This window comes from Protomyctophum bolini (assembly GCF_963924005.1).
Source record: "Protomyctophum bolini genome assembly, chromosome: 7".
In the NCBI taxonomy this organism is placed as follows: domain Eukaryota; kingdom Metazoa; phylum Chordata; class Actinopteri; order Myctophiformes; family Myctophidae; genus Protomyctophum; species Protomyctophum bolini.
Genome location: NC_137868.1, coordinates 37,675,353 through 37,697,990, shown reverse-complemented (window position 1 = coordinate 37,697,990; position 22,638 = coordinate 37,675,353). Strand labels below are relative to the sequence as shown.

The window sequence follows — 22,638 nt, the reverse complement described above, 5'->3', positions numbered from 1 at the left end:
TTCCAGTTTATCTAGATGCATTGCATGGTGTTTACGAAGAGTTGTTTAGCAGCATGTAGTGGGATAAAGAAATGGATAAACTATAGAAGAATTAGCAACGAATTAAGAGTAATACGTTATTACATATCACTCATTAAAAAATTATATTACTTATTACTTGGAATCTAGAGTAATATATTATATTTCATATTATATTACATATTACTTTTGCCCCCCCACCCGCAAAAAAGGGATCCTACAACAACACAATCTGTTTAGTCAGCTTCTTTTAGAACAGAATTAAATTGTTTTGAATAATAATAAGAAGAATCACCAATCAGCCAAAAAGGCTATAAAATATAGCAGCATCTCTCTTGACCTTTTAAATGAAATGGTAGCCAACAAATCCTGAGTAATATGTGCTATTCTTTTACAAAGTAATATGGTATAATATTACTCTTTTGACAGAGTAATACCTTCTTTACTCGTTACTGGGTACAGTAATGTTACAGTAATCTATTACTAGTAACTTTACTAACTTGTTACTGCCCAACACTGATAAGGCTTTCCCAATGCAGCCACGGCCAAACATGGAGTGTATCAATAATCAAACTTGAAATGAAAGGGTCACATGAACGATGGCCATGTGGTGTATGCATGTGGTGTATCCATAATTCTCATGTTGTACTTCTCAAACATCAAAAGAAGACAAAAAAGGGTATTGCGTCGCACACACTGGCAAGAGTGAATTCATCAAACTGATGAAGGCTGGATAGCCGAAACGTCTGTCAACCCATTTGTGACGTAGAAAATTAAAAAAAGTAAAAATTCCCTCCTGCCTCTTGTGTGCGACTCAATACCGTTTTTTTATGTTGATCTAAATCAGGGGTGCCCAAAAGGTAGATCGTGATCTACCAGTAGATCACAAGGCTGTGCAGGTAGATCACAGCATGGCATGGTCCTAAGAATATATTTAATTTAAATAGGACTTGACACTTGAATTAAGGTGACTTGTCAGCTCAAACCCACAATGCAATACTTTGTTTTCAAGATTGTTGTGCACAAACGTCAGTAGCATTACAAAGTTACGAACAAAAAAACACCCTACCAATTCCATTTTCCCCTCCATTTCTCCATTCCATGTGTGTTTGTCTTGTCTTGCTGTACTGTACTGTCTGTCTGTACTGTATGTAACGCCCGCGACGCTATCCCATCAGCCCCCTCAGGTACAGTTTTAAACAAATTTCAGCAACGGGATAATATTTGTTTTGTGGGTAGATCTAGTTGAACTGGTCATTTTAAAAGTGGCTCTCAGTCGTCAACAAAGTGTGTGCACCCCTGATCTAAATGGATAGAGCGCCAGAAGTCAGCACGGTGGTTAAAGTGTGTGCACCCCTGATCTAAATGGATAGAGCGCCAGAAGTCAGAGCACGGTGGTTACAACTAAAGTAATGCATCCCCCCCCGTTATGTGCCCACTTGCTGGTCCTACCTATTTATATAACCTCGGGTTCCCACAGTGTTAACTCCACTCAATTCACAAACAAAACGGAATACTAACAAAAGCTAATTCATTAATTAATTACCATTAATGTAATCTCAAAGAAGAAAATAATCAATCAATACTACTTATTAGTAAATGACTAAATGGCTCCACACGATATAACTTGTCATGCGTTTGGTCACCCAGGATACCCAGAATCCGTCGTGCTTGAAGCAGTTCCTGGACCACCACGGCCTGTCTTTGTTGTGGATCTTCATGGTGGAGCTGTCGGAGGCCAAGGGCAACAACATCAAACTACAGTTCGAGGTGAGATTTGAAGGTTCAGGATAGGGTCTTAAAACTATCCTGTAAAGTAAATGGAGGGTATGTGCGTGACATCATCATCATCATCATCACACCCGGAAGGTATGCGGGGAACGCCTACTGAGTGGCATTGACAGCCCATACTATCTAAACAAAAAAGTCTGATTCCATTAAAAAGACGTCAAGTGACGTTAAACTCACTTTGCCACTAGATTTGCCACTCACTTTATGCATGCGTATATCCTCTATAAATGGCTTCAGTTCATTACTATAACCACTTCAGCCCCTGATGTCCCTCATTTTTGGCATGTCATTGTAGGCAAAACAAATCCCCTAAATCCACCAAAGAATTTGTTACAATGAATTGTACAATAACAAACATTGGCAGTTGTGTTCCACATAAGGTATTGAAGCTCTCCCCGACTGCTCTTTGACTGTTTTTTTTTGTTTCCAGATTATGAAGACCCTGTCTGTGCTGCCCATCTCCACTAAGAACATGCTGGAGGAGAGTCGAGTGCTGACCTTCATCCAGCGATGGGCCCAGACACACGCTCTGCCTCAGCCGGCCGAGCTGGACGGCTATTCCAGCGAGAGCACCTCTCGGGCCCAGACGCCCCTCAACACTCCCGACGGCTCCTCCTCCTCCGCCAGACTCGGCCCGGAGCTCGACGGCGACACCCCCAAGCGGGCGGTGTACCGCCGCCTCAAGATCATCAGTGAAAACAGCCTGGACAGCGCGCTCTCCGACGCCAGCAAAGCATCCGACGTGGGGAAGGACGAGGAAGAGGAGGACGAGGAGGAGGAGGAGGAGGATGAATCGCGTTCCGGGCTGCCGGATGGTAAACCGGCCAAGACTGAGCTGGTGAGTGAAGTCACTGTGACTCCAGCAAAGGAACAGTCGGATGAGCCAATGAAGGAGGAGAAACGGGAAGAGGCCGAAATCTGTCCCAGCAGTGTTCAGCCTCCATCTCAGCAGCCACAGGAGGAGGAGGAGGAGGAGGAGGTGGAAAAGGACAAAACAGAGGAGGTGGAGGTAGAGCACGGGGATGCTGGCGTAATTGAGGAGAAAAATGAGGTGCAACAGGAGGAGGGGGCGAATGAGGACGCAAAGGTGACTACTGTGGGGGAGCAAGAGAACGGGGAGGAAAAGAGCAGCCGGGCAGTGGAGGAGGAGGAGGAGGAGGAGGAGGAGGCAAGGGCTGAAGGAGAAGAAACCTGCACTGAAGCCCAGGAAACAGAGACTCAGGTCGCTCAAACGGACGTTCACGAAACAACAGCTGAGCCGCCCGCAGAGCCCAAGGATGCAACATCGGAGGTAAAGGAAGCCGACAAACCTCCATCAAGCATCGAGCACTCCGAGCAGCAGTCTGAGGTGCCCCCCAACTCCGAGACCCCCACAGAAGCCAGCACTACCCCAGAAGCCAGCACTGCCTCCGAGGTCACAGTGGCTGCAGTGGGAGAGGCCGTGGCAGTGAGCACTCCTTCTCAGGACGAAGAAGAAGGGCTCTCCGACGTGGAGAGCGAGAGGAGCCAGGAGCTCCCAATCAGCAACGTGGACATCAGTGGCTTGGCCGCTAGACTCCTGGATAGCTGGAAGGATCTGAAGGCAAGGATACATACTCACACTGACACCCAATGTCACATTTTCTACTAATATCTTTTTGTTATTGATATAAGTTATAGACAGATAACATACATAGGGCCGTCACGATTACAAAATGAAGTTGCCGAATAATTGTCACACAAATAATTGCGATTAACGATTTAATTGTTTTTTCTAAATGTTTCAATTTGTATTTCTGTTTGCCTTTTAGGCCTTGTAATCACAAATTGCACAGGGCGGATATGACAAATAAGTTACATATACAAAGAAATCACTGACACATTTAATCATTTAAAAAAAAGTTTTCCAAAAAAATTCCAATTTGTTTTGGAAAAATGCTTAAAAATGTATGACGATTAAGCAAACATAATTGTGACAGGCCTAAACATACATAGAAGATAGAACATAAAATGTAGTGCATTGTTATTGTGACTTTTGCATTTAATTGTAATTTATGCTTCTTCTTTTAGGAGGTGTACAGGATACCCAAGAAGAGCCAGGTGGAGAAGGAGACAAATGGTGGGTTCATCTCTGGTCATTGTTGAATTTAACTGAGTGAATGGCTCCCCAAACATGCCTACGTGACAATTACTCCCTTACTATGCTACCAACAATCCAACAATATGCCTGTATCTTTCCTTGCTCTACACAGCAATGTGTGCATTTCCTTTATCCCACAGCCAGTGGCTTGCAAAGTTGCAGGCTTTTCATGTTTCACATTCAAATCAAATGGTCAAAAAGTAGCTCAACAGAAATGTCCCAAGCGTTTATAACAACAGACTAAACAGACTGTGCTCTGGAATGTTCTAGGTCAGTGGTTCTCAAAGTGGGATTCAGGGGGTCCTTGAAGGATTTCCAGGGGTCCGCACTCCCCAGCAAAATGTGTTAACTTATATAGCATCACAATTAACCCTGTTGTATAATTACTATTCGAAAATAGCGATGCGATTGTCATTTTCAGTTAACACAAATCTTCTCTTTTGGGGGTCCCTGGTACAATTTTTTTTCAGTTGGGGGATCCGCAAATGCGTATATGAATATGGGGGTACTTCACATGACAATGTTCTAGGGCTCTCACTGAATAGCCGGATACTCGTTCAAGCGAAGGTTGCTTCAGTTGGTTTATCCAGCTGGGGTGAAGATAACCAGCCGGCCGCTCGCGTCGTCCCATTCGCGCAACTTCTCGTCTTTGCATTGGCTTTGCATGTAATTGCGCCGCTCTAACTATCCAGGTTTGAACGTACAGCTTAACCCTCTCAAATGGCCTGATCATCTCTTTTGCAGATCGAAGTCGAGACCGAGAAGCGCCCCTGACCCCGCGGACCCCCTCTGGCAGTCGGGAACGGGAGCGGGAGAGAGAGCGAGAGCGGGACCGCGAGCGAGAGAGGGACCGCGAGCGAGAGCGAGACAGAGACCGGGAGCGCGACAGGGAGCGGGAGAGAGACAGGGACCACGACAGAGACAGGGACAGGGACCGAGACTGGGACAGAGACAGAGACAGGGACAGAGATCGCGACCGGGATCGAACCGGGGACAAAACGCCCCAACGCAGCTCGGAGCGCCGGCGCAGGCGCTCCGCCTCACCCCCCTCGTCTTACGAGAGGAGCAGCCGAAGAGCTGAGGAACGGTATGGAAGCACTTTACTTACTTCATTACAGTTCACTTTGGTTTGACTTAAAGCTGCTATTACCAATAATATGTCAACATTTTAATGCCTTTTTTATTTTTTTATTCAGACAGCCAGCAATGGGTAAAAAGCTTTGTCATTGGTCGCTTTGCCTGTCTACATCCTGATTGGTTAGTCATTGCGGGTTCGACATTGGTTAGTCAACCCGGGTTCGACAAAGCTTCTAGGAAGTAGGAACATCTTAGCCTCGATACCCAGGCTTTCATTTCGTCTGCGCGAAAAATGAAAGCCTGGATGAACGCATTGGCTGCCTTGGTCTAGAAGTGGGAGTCAACGCTTCCGGGTGGGTGTCGCTCCAAATTATGTGACGTAGCGCTTCACTAGGTGGGAGAGGAGTGGCCAGGGCTGACCGACAGATCGGTGAGATCCATCCAGGGCGCGCAAATCTCAGCCGCGACCCACCCCTATAGACCAGAAACTTAACAAGTTAGCTCAGGCTAGGAACATCTTTAAATGCAGATTTTGGCTCCTAGATGCAGATTGTGGCCCCTAGATGTGTCACAGAGACTGCATTTTTTTGGGAGCGTTCTACCCATTGCTGGCTGTCTGAATACCAAAAAAGAAAAGTCATTAATATTTTGAAATACTCAGTAAAAGTAAAAGTCTGGAATTCAAGTACAAAAGTATTGGCATCAAAATGTACGTAAAGTACCAAATTAGAAAGTACTTATTATGCAGAATGTCACGTTTCACAAGTTTTCATATGTATAAAGAATCTCTTTTGAAAATAGCAGATCTACAAGCTCAGATTGTGGAAAGCCCCCCTGACTTATGGAAAACCTGTGGGCCGGCTATAGGAACAGGGCTGCATCTCATGATTATTTTCAGAAGCAATGAATTTACTCATTTATTTATTTATTTTACCCATTAAGACCTGAGGCTGATTAAAATGTCTTATAACATCTTAGAGATTATTTTTTGTTTTTTTAAATAGCAGATGTACAAGCTCGCAGTGCGGTACGAAGTGACGCTTGTGTGAGCTTGTATATCTGCCATTTTTGAATAGACAACGCTAAAATCTTTTAATGTATATTCTGTCACAGCAAACGTTTTTAACTCATATCTTTGCTTCTGGGGGGGGGGGAACAAAATATTTTCAGATGCGGGTCGGCGGCAAATTACATACATTTCTGGGGTCTCAGGTCTCTGGGTTATTTGAGTTTTACTTTTAGCGGAACAAAAATAAGACGGACATATCCAAATTGACATATGCCCGCCCACTACTCTTTATTTGTCACGTAATCGGATCGATTTATTTCGTTCAGGTTCGACTCATCCAGCAGCAAGACCCCCAGGGCAGGGGCCAGTGGGAAGGAGACCCCCAGGGCAGGGGCCGGCAGCAAGGAGACCCCCAGCAGGGCGGGGGCCAGCGGGAAGGAGCGCAACAAGCTGTCGACGGACGAGCGCAGGAAGCTGTTTGAGCAGGAGGTGGCTCAGCGGGAGGCCGTGAAACAGCAGCAGCACTTCCAGCAGCAGCAGCAGCAGCTACAGACCATGGCCTACGACCCCGCAGTGCAGGCCTACGCCTCCAGCCCCGGCTTCATCCACTACCCCCAGGGCTACCCCATCCAGACCTACGTCAACCCCACCAACCCCAACATCGGCAAGGTGCTGCTCCCCACCCCGCCCGTGGACCCACACGCGGGCTACGAGGAGACTCCTCCCCAGCCTCTCATCTCTGAGCTGGGACTTCCCTCCCCGTCCTCCTCCACCTCCCAAGGCGCCCCCGCTGCCATCTCCAGCCTCCCTCAGCAGCACATGGCCGCCGCCGCCCCTCTGGAGCTGCAGCCCCCCGGCGTGGGTGCTCCTCCGCAGCCGTACGGCCAACCCAACATGGCGCCCCAGGACCCGGGGGTCGTGGCGCTCCTCTCCGTGGCGCCCCAGGCCGTGCCTCCTCAGGTGGGGGCGGAGCAGCAGCAGGGCGGGTACACCACCCTGTGGGACCCCGCCACGCAGCAGGCGGTGACGGTGCAGACTCAGCCGCCGCCCCAGCAGCAGTACGCCCCGCCGCCCTCGCCCGCGGCCCAGGCGCAGACCGCCATTTACTACCAGGGCCAGCCGTGCCAGGCCATCTACAGCATCCCTGCTGCCTACCCACATCCACAGCCCAATGCTCCTGTTATACAGGTGATATATTATACATCCCTGCTGCCTACACACAGCCCAATGCTCCTGTTATACAGGTGACATCCCAATGCTCCTACTATACAGGTGACATGTATAACAGGGCTACACATGGTATTAATACATCAAATACATACAAAATAGTCATCAAGAACATCCGTCTAACAGTGGAATATCTGGATAATTAAACTATGCCTATACAGTATACAATATAGACTAGTATAGAGTGCTCAGTGCTATGTCTACATAAAATACTACCTAAAGTACATAAATTGAGACTTTGCATATGCCTGTAAGGTCGTCGAGGCTAGGGCAAGTGCTACGGGCTAAGATGGAGCCTGAAGAGGTGGGTTTGTCTGCAGTTCTGATTGCAATGGGCCAGAAGGGAGAAGAGTTTGGAGCGTTGTCTGCCATATTTAGTGAAGGTTCTTCCAGCTTCCCTGCGTTGGCTGATTTGCTTTGAAGGCCAGCATCACAGTTTTGTACTCTGTGTGGGCCGCACATAAGTACCATTACAGTCAAATGAAGTGTACTCTGGTGCGCTGTAGAATCAAGGCCAATGTGAAGCATGGCCAGCGAGGACCAGGCAGTCAAGTGCATTTGAGTAAATGTACGTAGTTACTTCACACCACTGCTACTTTAACTGTGCCGTTTCTTTCTACAGGCATACACGGATCCTGCAGCCAGCTACCTCCATGGCCAGCCGCTGTATGCCGGTCACCAGCAGGGGGTGCTGGTGCAGCAGGGAGGAACGGTCACCACCATCGTCACCTCTCAGACTGTCCAGCAGGTACTGTAAATGCACGGGGTCCCAAACAGTGGGTCGGGAGCCACTTGTGGGTCACGGACACATTTTTATGGATTATGGCTCAAGTAAAAATCCCTTTTTTGTTTCCTACGTTTAAAAAATAAATATATTTATTTCACTTTTAGAAAAACCTTTTTTGGAGGGACGTTAACATTTTATACAAAACAAACAAATGAAGGAATTCCATAAATTAAAATAATAAGAATTAGTGAAAATAGGTGATCAACAAGCTCACAACATGGCGTGAAGCGACGCATTGTGAGCTTGCAAATCTGCTATTTTGATTAGTTTGGGTCCCGGGCAAACGTCTAGTGATTTCTCTTTTGAGCCTCGAGCTAAACATTTTGGGAACCACTGCTGTGTCGTGCTCAGTAAATAGCAGATCTACTGTACAAGCTCACTTCCATTTACGGCATGCAACATCAACGTGCAAGCTAGTTTAAATCAGGCTTAACTCAGTGATTTTCAAACGTTTTGTAGGGCAAGTAAAAACCTGAAGGCACACGTGAATTCATATCCGTGCAAAATAGCCAAAAGATGCCATGTTGAAAGTGGTTAAAAGGTATGTGTATATTTTACACTATTAGAATGTGCCTCTGTATTGGGAATTGAGGGCACACAAAGTACTCGTATAGGAGATTTTGTATAGTTGTATTGCAATGTGGTTGTCACAAGTGTTTTGTTTTAAGGGAAATTAGAAAACACAGATTTTCAATTTCAGTGATATTATTCTGATGTGAGGAGAACGGTGTCTTCCGTGGAATGTTGACGTTGCGAAACAGTGGTGATAAAAATGCGTCCTTTCACATAATGGAGCATGCAGTATGGTGAGGCCTGCAGCAAGGGACTAGGCCAGTGTGGCATGGCACTTTGTTATGGAAATTAGTGAATACCAACAAAGTAACCTAAGTAAATTATGCTTAAACGGTTAAACCTAACCTTATGCCTAACCGTAACCTCAGTAAAATGATGCCAAAACCTTACCCTATTCCTAAACTTAACCTCAGTAAAACTATGCCTAACCCTGAACTTATTTCTAACCTTTTTCTCACTAAAACAAAATAAAGAATACAAGAACCGCCGCACCGAGCGGTCGGCATGAGGTCGGCGGAAGAAAACGAGGGCGAGATGGATTATACCCGTTACAAAATGAGTTGTACACTATCTCCCCCTGTTCTCTGACAGCTGACGTGTGTGGAGTAGCTGCACTTAACTACCCAGTAAGAGCTGGACTGCATCTGTGTCACCTTAGCGTTTATACTTTAGCTATTGAAAAATAGCACATCTACAAGCTATGAGCTTGTATATCTGCTATATATATATATATATATATCTCTTGAGAGTGTACAAATGGAACCAAATGGACCCAGAGTTACAGACCTATAAGGATCCATTTGGAACTCCCTCAAGGAAGAGAAGAGACATAATGTGCCACCTCAATGTATTAGAAATATATCGAGACTTCTCTCTTTACCACTTAAAGGGAAGCTATTCTTTTACGTTTTTGAAAATGTACCCCAACTAGGGTCAGCAGGGTTATTTGTTGTTAACAAACACACTATACTGTGTCAACTTTCTCTAATAGAAGGATAAATGTGTATCTTAGCCTGGCCACAAGGGGGGGTGCCTGCCTGTGTGCATAATGAGACTGCATTAGTGCAAGAGTTGTCAGAGAGAGGGAATGGCTTCATTTCAGATGAGATTATGGACGGATACACTCTCTATGCCACCGAAAGGAAGCATTGAAGCCAAATGGACCTGCTGGCCGATCGTAGGTAGTGCAGCTCGAGCAGAACTGTGCCTATAGGTCATTATGGGTGCGTACGGGACGCACACACACACACGACTCGCGGTGCTCGTTCATACTTTCGGCCCGGTGTGTTCATGAAAGCTCCTTTGAATTTAATGCAATTCTATGGCGTAGATGGGCCCAAACTGCTGGGTGAGCAACTCCATACAAGTGGATGGGAGGGGAGTTCCTGTGCCGTCCCTATTATTAACTCTATGGTACTGACCCATGGGGGAAGTGTGGTAAAATAAGTAGTTAAGTTAAGTAGTAGAAGGTTTATAGGTTCGGTGAAACGATTGTATTGTTTTTGGGTGACAACCTCCATTCTTTGTGCTCTTCAGGAGATGATTGTTCCCAACAACGTGATCGACCTGCCTCCTCCCTCTCCGCCCAAACCCAAAACCATCGTCCTGTCACCCGGCTGGAAGGTAGCGCGGGACCCCGAGGGCAAGATCTACTACTATCATGCTCTCACCAGGTTGGGACTGTGTGTGTGTGTGTGTGTGTGTGTGTGTGTGTGTGTGTGTGTAGATGTGTGTGTATAGTATCAGTGGTGGAAAATGTATTCACAATTTTTACTTTAAGTAAAAGTATCAATACTGCAATGTAGAAATACGGAGTCCGGAATTCATGTACTTGAATAAAAGTTAAAAAATATTGGTATCAAAATGTACTTAAAGTACGTTAAGTAGAAAATACAGAATGTGATCTACAAGCTCACAATGCGTCGCATCGTGACACATTGTCAGCTTAAGTTGTAGATCAGCTATTTTCAAAAGCTCTAAATGTATACAGCGCTGAAGTGGTTAATGTATGTTTTGTAATAACAATCAAAACCTACAAAGTAACTAGTAACTAAAGTTTTCAAATAATTGTCGTGTAAAAGTACAATATTTGCTCGCGTAAAGTACAAATGCCTCAAAATGGTACTTAGGTAAATGTACTTAGTTACTTTTCACCGCTGTATAGGGTATATACTGTGTATACACATGCTCCCTCTGTGCCTCCCACCCAGACAAACCCAGTGGGACCCTCCGGCATGGGAAGGCAGCAGTGACAACGCCAGCATGGACCACGAGGCTGAGATGGACCTGGGAACGCCCACCTATGACGAAAACCCGTCCAAGGTGAGCTTTATAGAGGATAGCAGTGGGCGTGGTTTGCTGGACCCGTCTGTTAGGGCGGCTGTGGCTCAGGAGGTAGAGCAGGTCGTCCAATGATCACTGGGTCGGCGGTTCGAATATCACTGGGTCGCCGGTTTGAATCCTGGCTCCTCCTGTCCACATGTCGAAGTGTCTTGGGCAAGACACTGAACCCTACATTGCCTCCAATGAGTTGGTTGGTGTGAGCTTGCCACCATTGGTGTGTGAATGTGGGAAGTGAGGACGCTGGCGTCGACTGTTCGCCGCTTCACCTCCCAATGTATGTATGAATGAATGAACCATTGTAAAGCGCTTTGAGCACTTTGGAAAAGCGCTATAAAAATGCAATTCATTCTCTGTCTGGCATTGCACATAGGAGTAAGAGACTCATTATTGCACTAAATGATTGTTATAGATAGGCCTGGAAGCTGGCTTAAATATTCTGTAAAGGTTTTGGAAATTCATTGGTAAGAAATGTGTGAGAAGCCTGTAGAAAGGAACACAGCCACCACTGAGTTATCTCTTCTGTGGTGCAGGGAATCAAATCCCCTGGCCCTAGAGTTCAGGGGAAAAATAAATCGACAACAAAAAACAGCACTTTGATATCTGATCTGTGATCATAGAATTATCATAGTAACATTATGGTCGATAAGAAATGTTTGATTTAATCATTCAAAATCCAAATCTGATCAACTCTGATAGGGATTAAAAGCTCTGACCTTGGCCTGGGACGGGGCTCAGCGGTCCAGGCACCTTACTTAATGTCACTCCCCCATCTCTCTACCCATTTCCTGTCAGCCTACTGTCTGTCCCTCTATAAAAATATATAAAATAAAGGCGAAAGCTGCAAAAAAAGACATAGAAAAAAGGAAAAAAAAGCTTTGACCTCTTGGGCCCTGGAGATCTGAATTGATTTATTTAGCTCCATGTTTCAGTCACAACAGCGGCCTTTAAAAAAAAACCTGCAAAAAATACATTTACACGACTGCATTATGTCCCTCGGAATCATATTCAGCTTCTCAGAGGGAGCAGCCTTTGAAATCAAACATTTACCGCACTATCTTGGTATAATACTTTTAAATCAATATGTCTTACATTATATTAATGTTGAATAATATTCACAGGCCAATGACCAACGCCGGTAATTAATAATGCTGGGACTGATATGAGTCTAAACCTCGACTTACATGATAAAACACATTAACCCTGTCGTCCCAATTTTGAGCATGCCATTATAAAAAATCACACCCGTGTGAACTGAGTGATGCAACCCTCTCTCTCTCATTAGCAGGCAATAGTGCAGCACTATCCCTCTCTCTGTTTTCCACAACAGCGCCCCTACTGGTACTCATAGTCATATACTGATGCTCATTAACCAACACATAGGTGAACAAACACGGGAACACGGACATTGCTGTTCCTTGGAGTGGTTGCACCACTCAACAAGAAATTACTCAAGTCATTATATATATATATCAGCTTGAAGTTCATTCTCTTGCATATTGTACCTTAGTGGGGCTTTCTGTAGTCGCATTTGCAGTCTCTAGTCATGGTGCGGTGGGGGAGAGTAGAGCGGGCATAGTGTCTCATTAGCCGGGGGCTTAGTGTCCAATTGGCGGTATAGGGCTAGTCTGCCATTGGCTTAGAGGCCATGAAAATCTCGCCACTACATCGCTACAAGTACTCAAGGCTTGCATTGATTTGCAAACTTATAAATAGCTCATTCTCAAACATAGACTATATGTACTGTGCTTAATTTATATTCTGTCACTTCATAATGTTAAGAACCAAAAAGTGACCATCATTTAAAGGTACTTCTGTTGTATCCTGTGCTGTCTAAATATGATCTTGTCAGGCAACAAAGTGACAGGCCACGTACCTCATCTGGCATTACAAACAAAATCCTTGTTACTTTTCATTTTGGTTCCCAGCATGTTTGTCCCTGGATGAACAGCATGATTACAGTGGTTGTTCCCTGGAGGTAATTGAAGATTCTGCACAAGTGATTGCTTTCAGCTGTGGCCCTGGTTTTGAAAAAAAGGAACAGTGCAGTGCAATGCCAAGATGCTTCAATAAGTGTTGTGAATCAGTTGGAGACTTGGAGCACTTGCTAAAAAGACTAGAATGTAGATGTTGGCGATGTGTCGAGCAATCTACTTGGGCTGTGCAGTGTGCAGTATAGCAAAATGACAAGAGTTGCAGGTGCACCAATAACATAACCTCAACTTGCCTGGCTCAGTTTGGGGTGGGAGCCTGTGTCTGGATCTCTACACCGTCCTAGTATACATTATTCACGTGCGTGTAAATCTGTAATTTTATTAGAGTTAATTATATGGCACAAATAACAAGTTGTAATTTTAATTAATCACGTTAATTGCAATATTTATCTGATATTTGGCAATATGATTTATTTAATTTGTCTGTCCCATACAGAGGGGAGGGCCAACTCATTTCTCTCTCCTCTCTGTCTAGTTTGTTTTCCTACTCCATCTTGATCCTGCCTTTGATGATAATAGCAACCAGCTGGGAGAGCTTTGTCTTTTGTGTCCCTTTTGTCTCCAGGATGGATTTAAAAAAAATGTGTACCTCGCCGTGGTTTACTTTAGTCAGAGAGAGATGACAGCAGCTCTAGTCCACCACTTTTAGACAACTAGGCTGTGGACTATTTGTTTGCTGAGCTTATTTCAGTCATTTAAATGACATAGTTGAGGATGACCTACAGTTACATTGTAGGTCACGCTGTTATCCATAGTGACTTAAAACAGATGCGACTGCAGTGCAGTCAGTGTTTACTGTCCGAAATGTATATAGGGCTGAAGTGGTTAATTTAGCTATTGCAATAATAATCAAAATCTACAAAGTAACTAGTAACTAAAGTTTTCTAATAAATATAGTGGAGTAAAAGTGCAACATTTGGAACCGAGATGTAGTGGAGTAGAAGTAAAAGTATTGGAAATTGGAAACAAACACTCAAGTAAAGTACAAATACCATACAATACAATTGTAGTACTCAAGTAAATGTACTTAGTTACTTTCCACCACTGGGTGTGGAGATGTTAACGTGTGAATGTGAATCCATGGCTGAGATGTGGTCATATAAGCGCTCAGCTGTTGCCGCTCGGGCCTTTGTTGTCGGTGCTCAGGAGCCTCCAGGCAGGATATCTCCACTTGCAAGCCGAGGGGGGGGGGGGGTGGCTGGTGGCCAGGTGCTCGCTCCACTGGCCGCCCCATTGACCTTGATGGCTGCTGTCGGAGCTCATCATTTCATAGTGATAAAAGTCCAACCGGTGAACACAGATTCCGCAGATCAAATAAATGGGGCAGGAAGTGGGCCTGTCGGGGAGGAGAGGCCAGCTGCCATTTTTTTTCCGTTGAGCCGCCGGGGAAATTGGGCACGGCGTCACGCTGTGGACTCTTCGCTCCCCGTCCGTTTTGAACTGTGGAGTCTCGCCACGTTGCAGTTAAATGGTGGCGTTGTAAAGTCACTGCTGCCTGCCGTTGCTGCTCAGAAATGCTATTTTTCTACAGTATTCAGAGCAGTTCTGTTTGCATAATGACTACCATTGTTTTTATATTGTTCCATCTGTTGCTGATTGCTGAAATAAAGGGTATTGTTGGGGCATTGAAAGTAGATTTGGACAAAGGGATTTGCTTTTCGAGAGCATCCGTGCCAGTCTGGTAATGTGAACAAGACAGTATGTAGTTGACTTGACTTTTTTGTTTGTTTGTTTGTCTTATGTGTCAATATTTTATTATAAGCCCGTAGGGTTTCACCTCACCTGCGTTCACTTGGCATTGTGTTGTTTTCATGCTTTGGTGTCAAATGTGACCTTTTAAAGGAAAAGAAACACAAGGGGACTTCAGCAGGACGCCCTGAGGATTGAACATTGTGGGATGTGAGGGAACTAATTGGTGTTTTCCTACATTGTGGGATGTGAGGGAACTAATTGGGGTTTTCCTTTTATGTTGTGTTTTTTACAGTTCTCTACTCATACCGCTGAGGCAGACACTTCCAGTGAACTGGCTAAAAAGAGCAAAGAGACTTTCCGTAAAGAGGTGAGTGTCTGTGAGCAGCGTTGTCCACGCCTGACCAATATGGAATAGAACCGTTTGGAACTGATACCATTATGTCAGAACAACTACCAATTTTCCTTTTTTGCCACTACATTTGCTACTACCTCTAGTAGCAACTGTAGTAGACAATTTTTCATGATTGGCTGCCTCGTCTCTAGGTTGCGTCTAAGCCAATAGGAGACGTACCCATAAAACCCATAGTCTGAACGACATAAAACCCATAGTCTGAATGCCGCAACATGAAGCTGAGGCACACAAACTGATTATACTGTAGAGTAGATGTTCATAAACGAGAGCTTTCTGCACCAGTTATGACTGGGTCATTCTTGTTTTATTCCCAATGCTGATACACATACTTGTTTGAAGCCTTGTAGTGGCTAATATATGTATTGATTACAGATTGGCCATTTAACAATATACCTACTGTCATATTTCCTAGCACAGATAAGATTTATTTTAATTTTTTACATTTTCTTTGTGTGTGTGTGTGTGTGTGTGTGTGTGTGTGTGTGTGTGTGTGTGTGTGTGTGTGTGTGTGTGTGTGTGTGTGTGTGTGTGTGCGTGTGCAATCCTCAGATGTCTCAGTTCATCGTGCATTGTTTGAACCCATACCGAAAGCCAGATTGCAAACTCGGACGCATCGTCAACACGGATGACTTCAAACATCTGGCCAGAAAGGTAACACTGACTCCTGGCGCTCAGGCACACACACACATATTTAGACATTGCAAAGAGACACTTTTCCTCAGCAAAGGGAACATTTTGGGGGGTACAAAGTCTCAGGCTAGCCAGAGAACATGGAATCAAAGTATTGGTTAGCACTTAACTTCAAAGACAGTATTGTCATTTCCAAAAGCTTCTCCTCAGACCAGACCAAAACACTTGAGCTCCCACGCTTTCTTTTCTTCAGCCGAACAATGTTTTTTGTACTCGTTCTTTTGAACGAGACACTTGGGAAACATTGTACATCCAGACTAGCATCTCCCCTCTGTTTGCCTTAATCATTCCTTTGTAAGTTCCCAACATTTTCAACCAGCGTTTCTTCAAAGGACAACGGCCTCTTTTCTTCCCCGGTCCCTGGCGGTTCAGAGAATTGTCGGTCACAGCCCCACAGGGAGCGGTTTATATTGAGTGTCACTTGGACACTGAGCATAGGGGCACAATAAACACAGAGGGAGAGACCCAAGTAAACTGTGCATGGTACAAATTGTAACTTCATACCCATCAAAACACAGACATTCTGTGAATGCTTAACATTCTGGCATCGGTTGTTTATGGAGCTTGACCCAACAGTAGTGAAAGCTGTCGCTATCAAATGTCCACTTTTCAGATTTAGCTGCCCTTGTACATCTAAATTATGTTGACAGGCAGGAAAATGTCTTAACTAGGGCTGGGCTGGGTGATATGACTTCAAATCAACATAACAATTATTTCAAGCTTTTGCCTCGATTATGGTTATATGAAAAAATATATATAAATGCCAAATAGCTCATCTAATTGTGAGAACATTGCGAGAACATTTTTGGTTAATTGCCAAGCCCTAGTAATAACTCTCTTTGCGTCTGTGTCTGTTCATTTCTCCTAGCTCACTCACGGCGTTATGAACAAGGAACTGAAGGCTTGCAAGAACCCCGAAGACCTCGAGTGCAACGAGAACGTAAAGCACAAGACCAAGGAGTACATCAAGAAGTACATGCAACGATTCGGCACTGTCTACCGGCCCAAGGAAGACTTAGAGATGGAATAGTTAGTGTAGCCACAGCGAGTCCACCCGCCCCCCCCAGGGCAACTGGGAGGAGGGCCTACACAGAATGCCTTTACCCTCACTCCAGTATGAACCAGCCAGTCTGAACCACCTGTTGTCTCGAACCAGAGGATGGGTGGCGTAGTTTCATACTTAACAGTAATGACAGAAGACTGTGAACTGCTGCCCATAGAATGAAAGCTCTCAGGCCGGGGGCCCCCAGTCCCCGGCCTGCTACGGGCCCATAAACTACAAGGCTGTCGATGTTGGTGTCACTGAATTTGGGCTGTCAATGTCGGCGTCACTGAATTTGTTCAGAGAGGTTGACACCTAGGGGTGCTACATAGACTCAATGTTTTCACTACCATGTTTGGTTTTTAGTGTTTTTCTTCCCCTCTCTTGGGTGGATCTTAAAAATGTTCCTGAGATGATCGAGCTCAAGTTCGCTTTTAAACTTCTTCTGCTGTTGCCTGTGAAGGATTAATGAGAGGAATCACCTAGGAATAATAATACATAAATTAATAAATAATATTAAAATGCTCTCAGTACTTTCCACTTTTAGAAATGGATCAAGTTTGAAACTTGTTTTGTTTAGTGTTTTCCATTGGACATTGCTTGTGTGCTCTTTAACCCATAGCCATGGACTCTTTATCTATTTGGTGCTGCTTTTTAGCTGGGCTGTGGAAATCGAGGCTTCCAGTCTCATTCCCATGCCTTCCAACCCACAAGTCTTTGGGGCCTTGTGTTGCTCTGTGAATGCATGATGTAGACTGGGGTCGGCACGCCATCCGTATCGGAAATTCCTGCATTTTCACAAGAACCTCTCCCTCTCCAAGTATGCTATGTCCTCAACCTGGCTTCAATATCACATCGTTTTCATCACTTGTCCTGCTATGATATGAGCAGGATTTGGAAATGGCTCCAATCACATGTGCGTTTGCAGTGTGTCTGTTTTGCCCCGACTCAACCCATACGTGTTGTCCTTGTCGGACGGCAACCTGTCCAAAACCGTTACTGTTCAGGAAATGAAAAAGGAAAAAAAAAAAGAACTGTGTTCCAATGGATCCAATGAAGTGGTTATTTAGACACAAGATCTTGTTTCCCTTTGAAAATGTAAAAGATATACAATAGAAAATAGCCCGTCTACAAGGCGTGATGATGAGACACGAGCTTGTAGATTGGACATTTTCGCTACTTTCGCTATTATGATAAAGGCATTAATTTATGGGGGGGGGGGGAATCTGGAGATACAATGTTTCTGCCCGACGGCAATGATAACGTATTTTAACCCTCAAAGCTTGTTCCTGACGCCGTTTCCTCATCATGTGAGGAGGTGGTCCGTCGTAGCATTGTGATTTTAACTTGTTTCTGAACATCTCATGTATACTTGTTCTTACTACTATCTTTACTTTTCTTCTTTTTTTTTTTTTTACTGTGTGTCACATTCTCTATTAGACTCTTGGACCACCTCTTGGCACCAACGGTTGGGTCTGAGGCAGAGGCTTTGTCCTAATGCCGTCAAAGTTACTGTTTTCCTGAAGCATGGGGGGGGTCATTAATTGTTGATCATTTTGTCAAGTATGTACATTGCTTTATATGTGAATATATTGAACACATGTTTTCTTTTTGTGTGTGGGTGGGGGTGGGGGGGGGGGGGGGTGTAAGCAAAGATTTTGTAAAACAGACTTATTCATTGATTTCAACATGTAAATAATGTGTCATAGAACTAACCTGTACACTGGGCGGGGGGGGGGATGAGTAGGAGGGGTGGGTGGTGGTGGTGTGAGGGTCTCCCATATCACCAGCTCAGCCCCTCCTCGCTGTGGCAGTTCCCACATCAAGCAGTAAAAAAAAGACCCCACAGTACCACCCCCAATGAACAGACTTGATTTCATTGATGGTGGAGGATGAGGATTTATTTCTTTTGTTTTGTTTTGTTTTGTTTATTCTATTTTTTTCTATGTACAAAAAGAAGTTTCACCCCACTTTTTTCTGTAAGTATTGTGTAAGCACATTGTCATACTGAGTGTACAAACATTTTAAAAAGGATAATTAAACATTTTGTATAAATCTGATTCTTATTCGTTTTTTATTTGTTTTGGTAGTGGCTGCTGAACTAACTGGCGCACGTGCGCACACACACACACACACACGCACACGCACTCACTCTCACATTATCTCTCTCTCACACACACACACACACACACACTTGTTGCCATGCCAGAGCCTGCAAACCAGAAGACAAAGTAGGACAGGAGGTTAGGAGGCATGTCCTACTACAGCACTAGCTCCCAAACAGTGGGTTGGGACCCATTTGTGGTTCGCGGACAAATTGGTATGGGTCCTTATTTTTTTGGTTTCCTACATTTTGTTTTTAATTATTTAAAAAATACTCAATCATCCATAAAAACTAAAATGCTTGCGTTGTGAGCTTGTAGATCTGCTATTTTAGTTTGGGTCCCAAATGTCTAATTTCCTTTTTGGGTCTTGCTAAATACAGTGGTTTTCAACCAGTGGTCCTTGAGGTGGTTCCAGGTGGACCCCAGCTAAATGATGGAGAGTTGGTAACCAAATGGACCCTTATAGATCTTTAACTCTTGAGAGTGTAAAATGAAACCATTCATGTTATGCTCCCAAGAGTTAAATTATTGTCTGAATTACTTAATTTTCAAGAATCTACACAATTAGAAAATGTAGAAGAATTGTTATTTTTGATCAACGTTTGCCTGTTATCTCTCCTAAATACAGCATGGAATTGTGGACAAAAGCAAAACAAACTAAAACTTAAAATGGTGGTTTGTGGCTAAAATGCAGACTAAAGGCCCTGGTATCAAAATGGTTGAAAACCACTGTGATAAAAGGTTTGGGAACCATCATTGTACTATAGTACCTCCCTCCATCTGGAGATCTGTCTGGGGCATGTGTTGACAAGGTTTGGGGATTGTGTGAGTGTACAAAAAGGCATGGGGGGGGGGGGGGGGGGTATAATAATAAAGGACTGTCATTACATCATTATGGTGTGACCAGAGTGACAGTATAGGCCAGTGATACTCAACCTCAGGCCCGCGGGCCACATCAGGCCCACGGGACCATTATGACTGGCCCACCAATGAAAATCTAAAAAAAAGAAGAAAATAAAATCTGGAAAATGAAATAAAAATAAATAAATCTGAATGAAGTTATCTTTAATTACATTATTATAAGTAATACTATTAGAGTTGTACTATTACTCGAACGAAAATAAAAGCTTGGGGGGGGGGGGGGGGGGGGGAGATGCAATGCAAATGAAAGACATATACTGTGTATCCCTATTCCCTGACATAATTTTATAGCTAAACGGACAGAATTCTATTTTATTTGAATGATGAAACCCAGCTGCCATTAATAGTTGGAAATGGAAATGGAAATTGCGGAAATGGAAATTGCGGAAATTGTAATTGCGGAAATTGCGGAAATGGTGGAAATGGAAATTGCGGAAATGCGGAAATGGAAATTGCAGAAATTGTAATTGCGGAAATTGCGGAAATGGTGGAAATGGAAATTGAGGAAATTGCGGAAATGGAAATTGCGGAAATGGTAATTGCGGAAATTGCGGAAATTGCTCTTCACTTATAGCTATCTATTTTCAGGTAGATTGTTTTATTTTACTCAGTCAGCCATATCACTACTCATTTTTTTTCATGAAAAAGGTCATAGCTGGGTAATCTATTTTCAGGCAAATTGTGTTTATTGTATTTTATTTTACTCAGCCATAACAATTTATTTTCTGTTAACCAACTTGCTGGCTGGCAGGCAGGCAGACAGCTACTCATAGACAGGCAGACAGACAGACAGCTACTCATGGAGAATTGGACAGGCAGGCAGTCAGACAGCTACTCATAGACAGGCAGACAGACACAAAATGAAAAAATAAAAAAACGATGGGTTATAGTCATCTATCTTTGAACTTTCATTGGTGAAAAAGTTGTTTTGAAAAAGTTTATACTTTTTAATATATTTAACTTTATTTATAGTTTTTTCCTCCCATTGACAATGTATGGGATTTATCTCTAAATCAACCTCACTTTTGCAGCCTCATTACTCTGGCATACTTTGTCGTAGAAACGTGATTTAAACTTTAGAACGCTCACACGACTCTGGACTTTTTCGTGGTTCAAACCGTATTCGAATACGTTAAACGGTTTTTCCGGAATCGCAATTCAATCGCAGGCCGTTTCGCGTAATTAGTGCCAAATTAGAGTGCGGGGCTTCTTTGACTAGAGTGTGGAAACTGAATTTCTTTCCTTAAAAATTTACCAAACAAATTGTCGTCCCGGCCAAAGTATTCATTTTACACGCATGTTCTTTGGTCATTTTGTAGCCACACATGTCCTCTTTCACACAATGTGACCACCAAAGCACAGAGACATACAGAATGTGAACTACGGCCTTTTAAGTGACACAAAAACAGTCAATCTGCTCATTGACCTCCATTGTATAATTCTTACGAGGAAATTATCGCGCTGACAATTCTTAACTCGCTCTTATAACCACATTTTCAATCGTACCAACACCACAATCGCACATGGTGTACCTCAATAGCTCAGGCCACTCACAGCGAAAAAAATATTTGCATTCGACTTTTACTTTTTGCGATAGAGCAATTTGTTCGGGCATAGTTTCCCCCATCCAGGACCATTGAAATATCCCAGTCATAGTACTGGCATAGAACTTGGAAGTCTTTTACTTCCACAGCTGAGACATATAAGGGCTTAATTACAGGGCTGACATTAAAGTTACAAGATCTCAATGAGTTGCTCTGCGATACCTTGTGAGCTTGTTGGTCTGCTATTTGTGCAATTAGGCTAGACACACGCAAATGCACGCACGCACGCACGCACACACACACCCTGTCTTCTTATTGGCTGGCCTTTACACAGCTCTTGCAACGAGCATAACGAGGATAACTTTTTTTTTCAAAATTTCAAAAAACATGGGCTATAACCCATCGTTTTTGTCATTTCGTCATTTTTTTCAAATCTTCAAAAATGATGAAAAACGGCGCGCTATAGTATGCCGTACGATATGGGCTATAGCCCACGGTCCAAAATGATGAGAAACGAGGCTAACTTTTTTTTTCAAAATTAAAAAAAACATGGGCTATAACCCATCGTTTTTGTCATTTCGTCATTTTTTTCAAATCCTCAAAAATGATGAAAAACGGCGCGCTATAGTATGCCGTACGATATGGGCTATAGCCCATTGTTACGGCCAGCCATAATTAGGTTATTTTGTATTTGGTATTATCTGTTGTTTCCTTTGTTCTGAGGTGGAGAGTTGATGAGAGGAGGAGGAGACCTGTGTCATCATGAGACTGATTACTGGAGAGTGCTTGCTGCTGTGGGGAACTAGTCCTCTCCATGGATTGGCCGGCTCTGATGAGCCCTATGACACCAGCAGTGGATTGGGTGGTGGCCACACCCGAACTATAAAGCTCAGTGACAAACAATTCTGTTCAGAGGACTGTCAGCTTCAGGGCAGCAGGGAATCGGTCCCCCTGTCCTCTCCCCACATCACCACAACCTGTGACCATCCTGTCAAGCTCTTTATTTGGGATAAGTTTTTAGTTCTGTTTTGATTTGTGTTTGTTATGTTTGTGTTGTGTTTTGTTAGTTCAGGTTAATTTGGGTTATTGTAAATTGTTGTAAATATCCATGATTTTGGTCTGTAAATAAATGTACAGTCCGTTTTATTTCAATTGTCTTTCTACATTTATGTTGCTTCCCCTAACCCTAGACTAGGGGGTGTAACACATATGGTCCAAAATGATGAGAAACGAGGATAACTTTTTTTCCAAAATTTCAAAAAATATGGGCTATAACCCATCGTTTTTGTCATTTCAT

The 22,638-nt window shown here is 43.8% G+C and overlaps 1 protein-coding gene across 1 annotated transcript in view; it reads left to right on the top strand.

The window, feature by feature from the left end:
* The window catches only part of setd2 (SET domain containing 2, histone lysine methyltransferase), a 32,620-nt gene extending 14,233 nt beyond the window's left edge, over nucleotides 1-18,387 (top strand). Inside the window, exons 12-22 of the mRNA XM_080769027.1 lie at nucleotides 1,669-1,788; nucleotides 2,240-3,391; nucleotides 3,859-3,907; nucleotides 4,673-5,015; nucleotides 6,341-7,202; nucleotides 7,864-7,989; nucleotides 10,138-10,274; nucleotides 10,812-10,923; nucleotides 14,920-14,994; nucleotides 15,589-15,690; nucleotides 16,598-18,387. Of these exons, the coding sequence (XP_080625153.1) occupies nucleotides 1,669-1,788; nucleotides 2,240-3,391; nucleotides 3,859-3,907; nucleotides 4,673-5,015; nucleotides 6,341-7,202; nucleotides 7,864-7,989; nucleotides 10,138-10,274; nucleotides 10,812-10,923; nucleotides 14,920-14,994; nucleotides 15,589-15,690; nucleotides 16,598-16,759 (3,240 nt within the window). The 3' untranslated portion in view covers nucleotides 16,760-18,387. The remainder of the gene's footprint in view (nucleotides 1-1,668; nucleotides 1,789-2,239; nucleotides 3,392-3,858; nucleotides 3,908-4,672; nucleotides 5,016-6,340; nucleotides 7,203-7,863; nucleotides 7,990-10,137; nucleotides 10,275-10,811; nucleotides 10,924-14,919; nucleotides 14,995-15,588; nucleotides 15,691-16,597) is intronic.
* The last annotated feature ends 4,251 nt before the right edge of the window (nucleotides 18,388-22,638 follow it).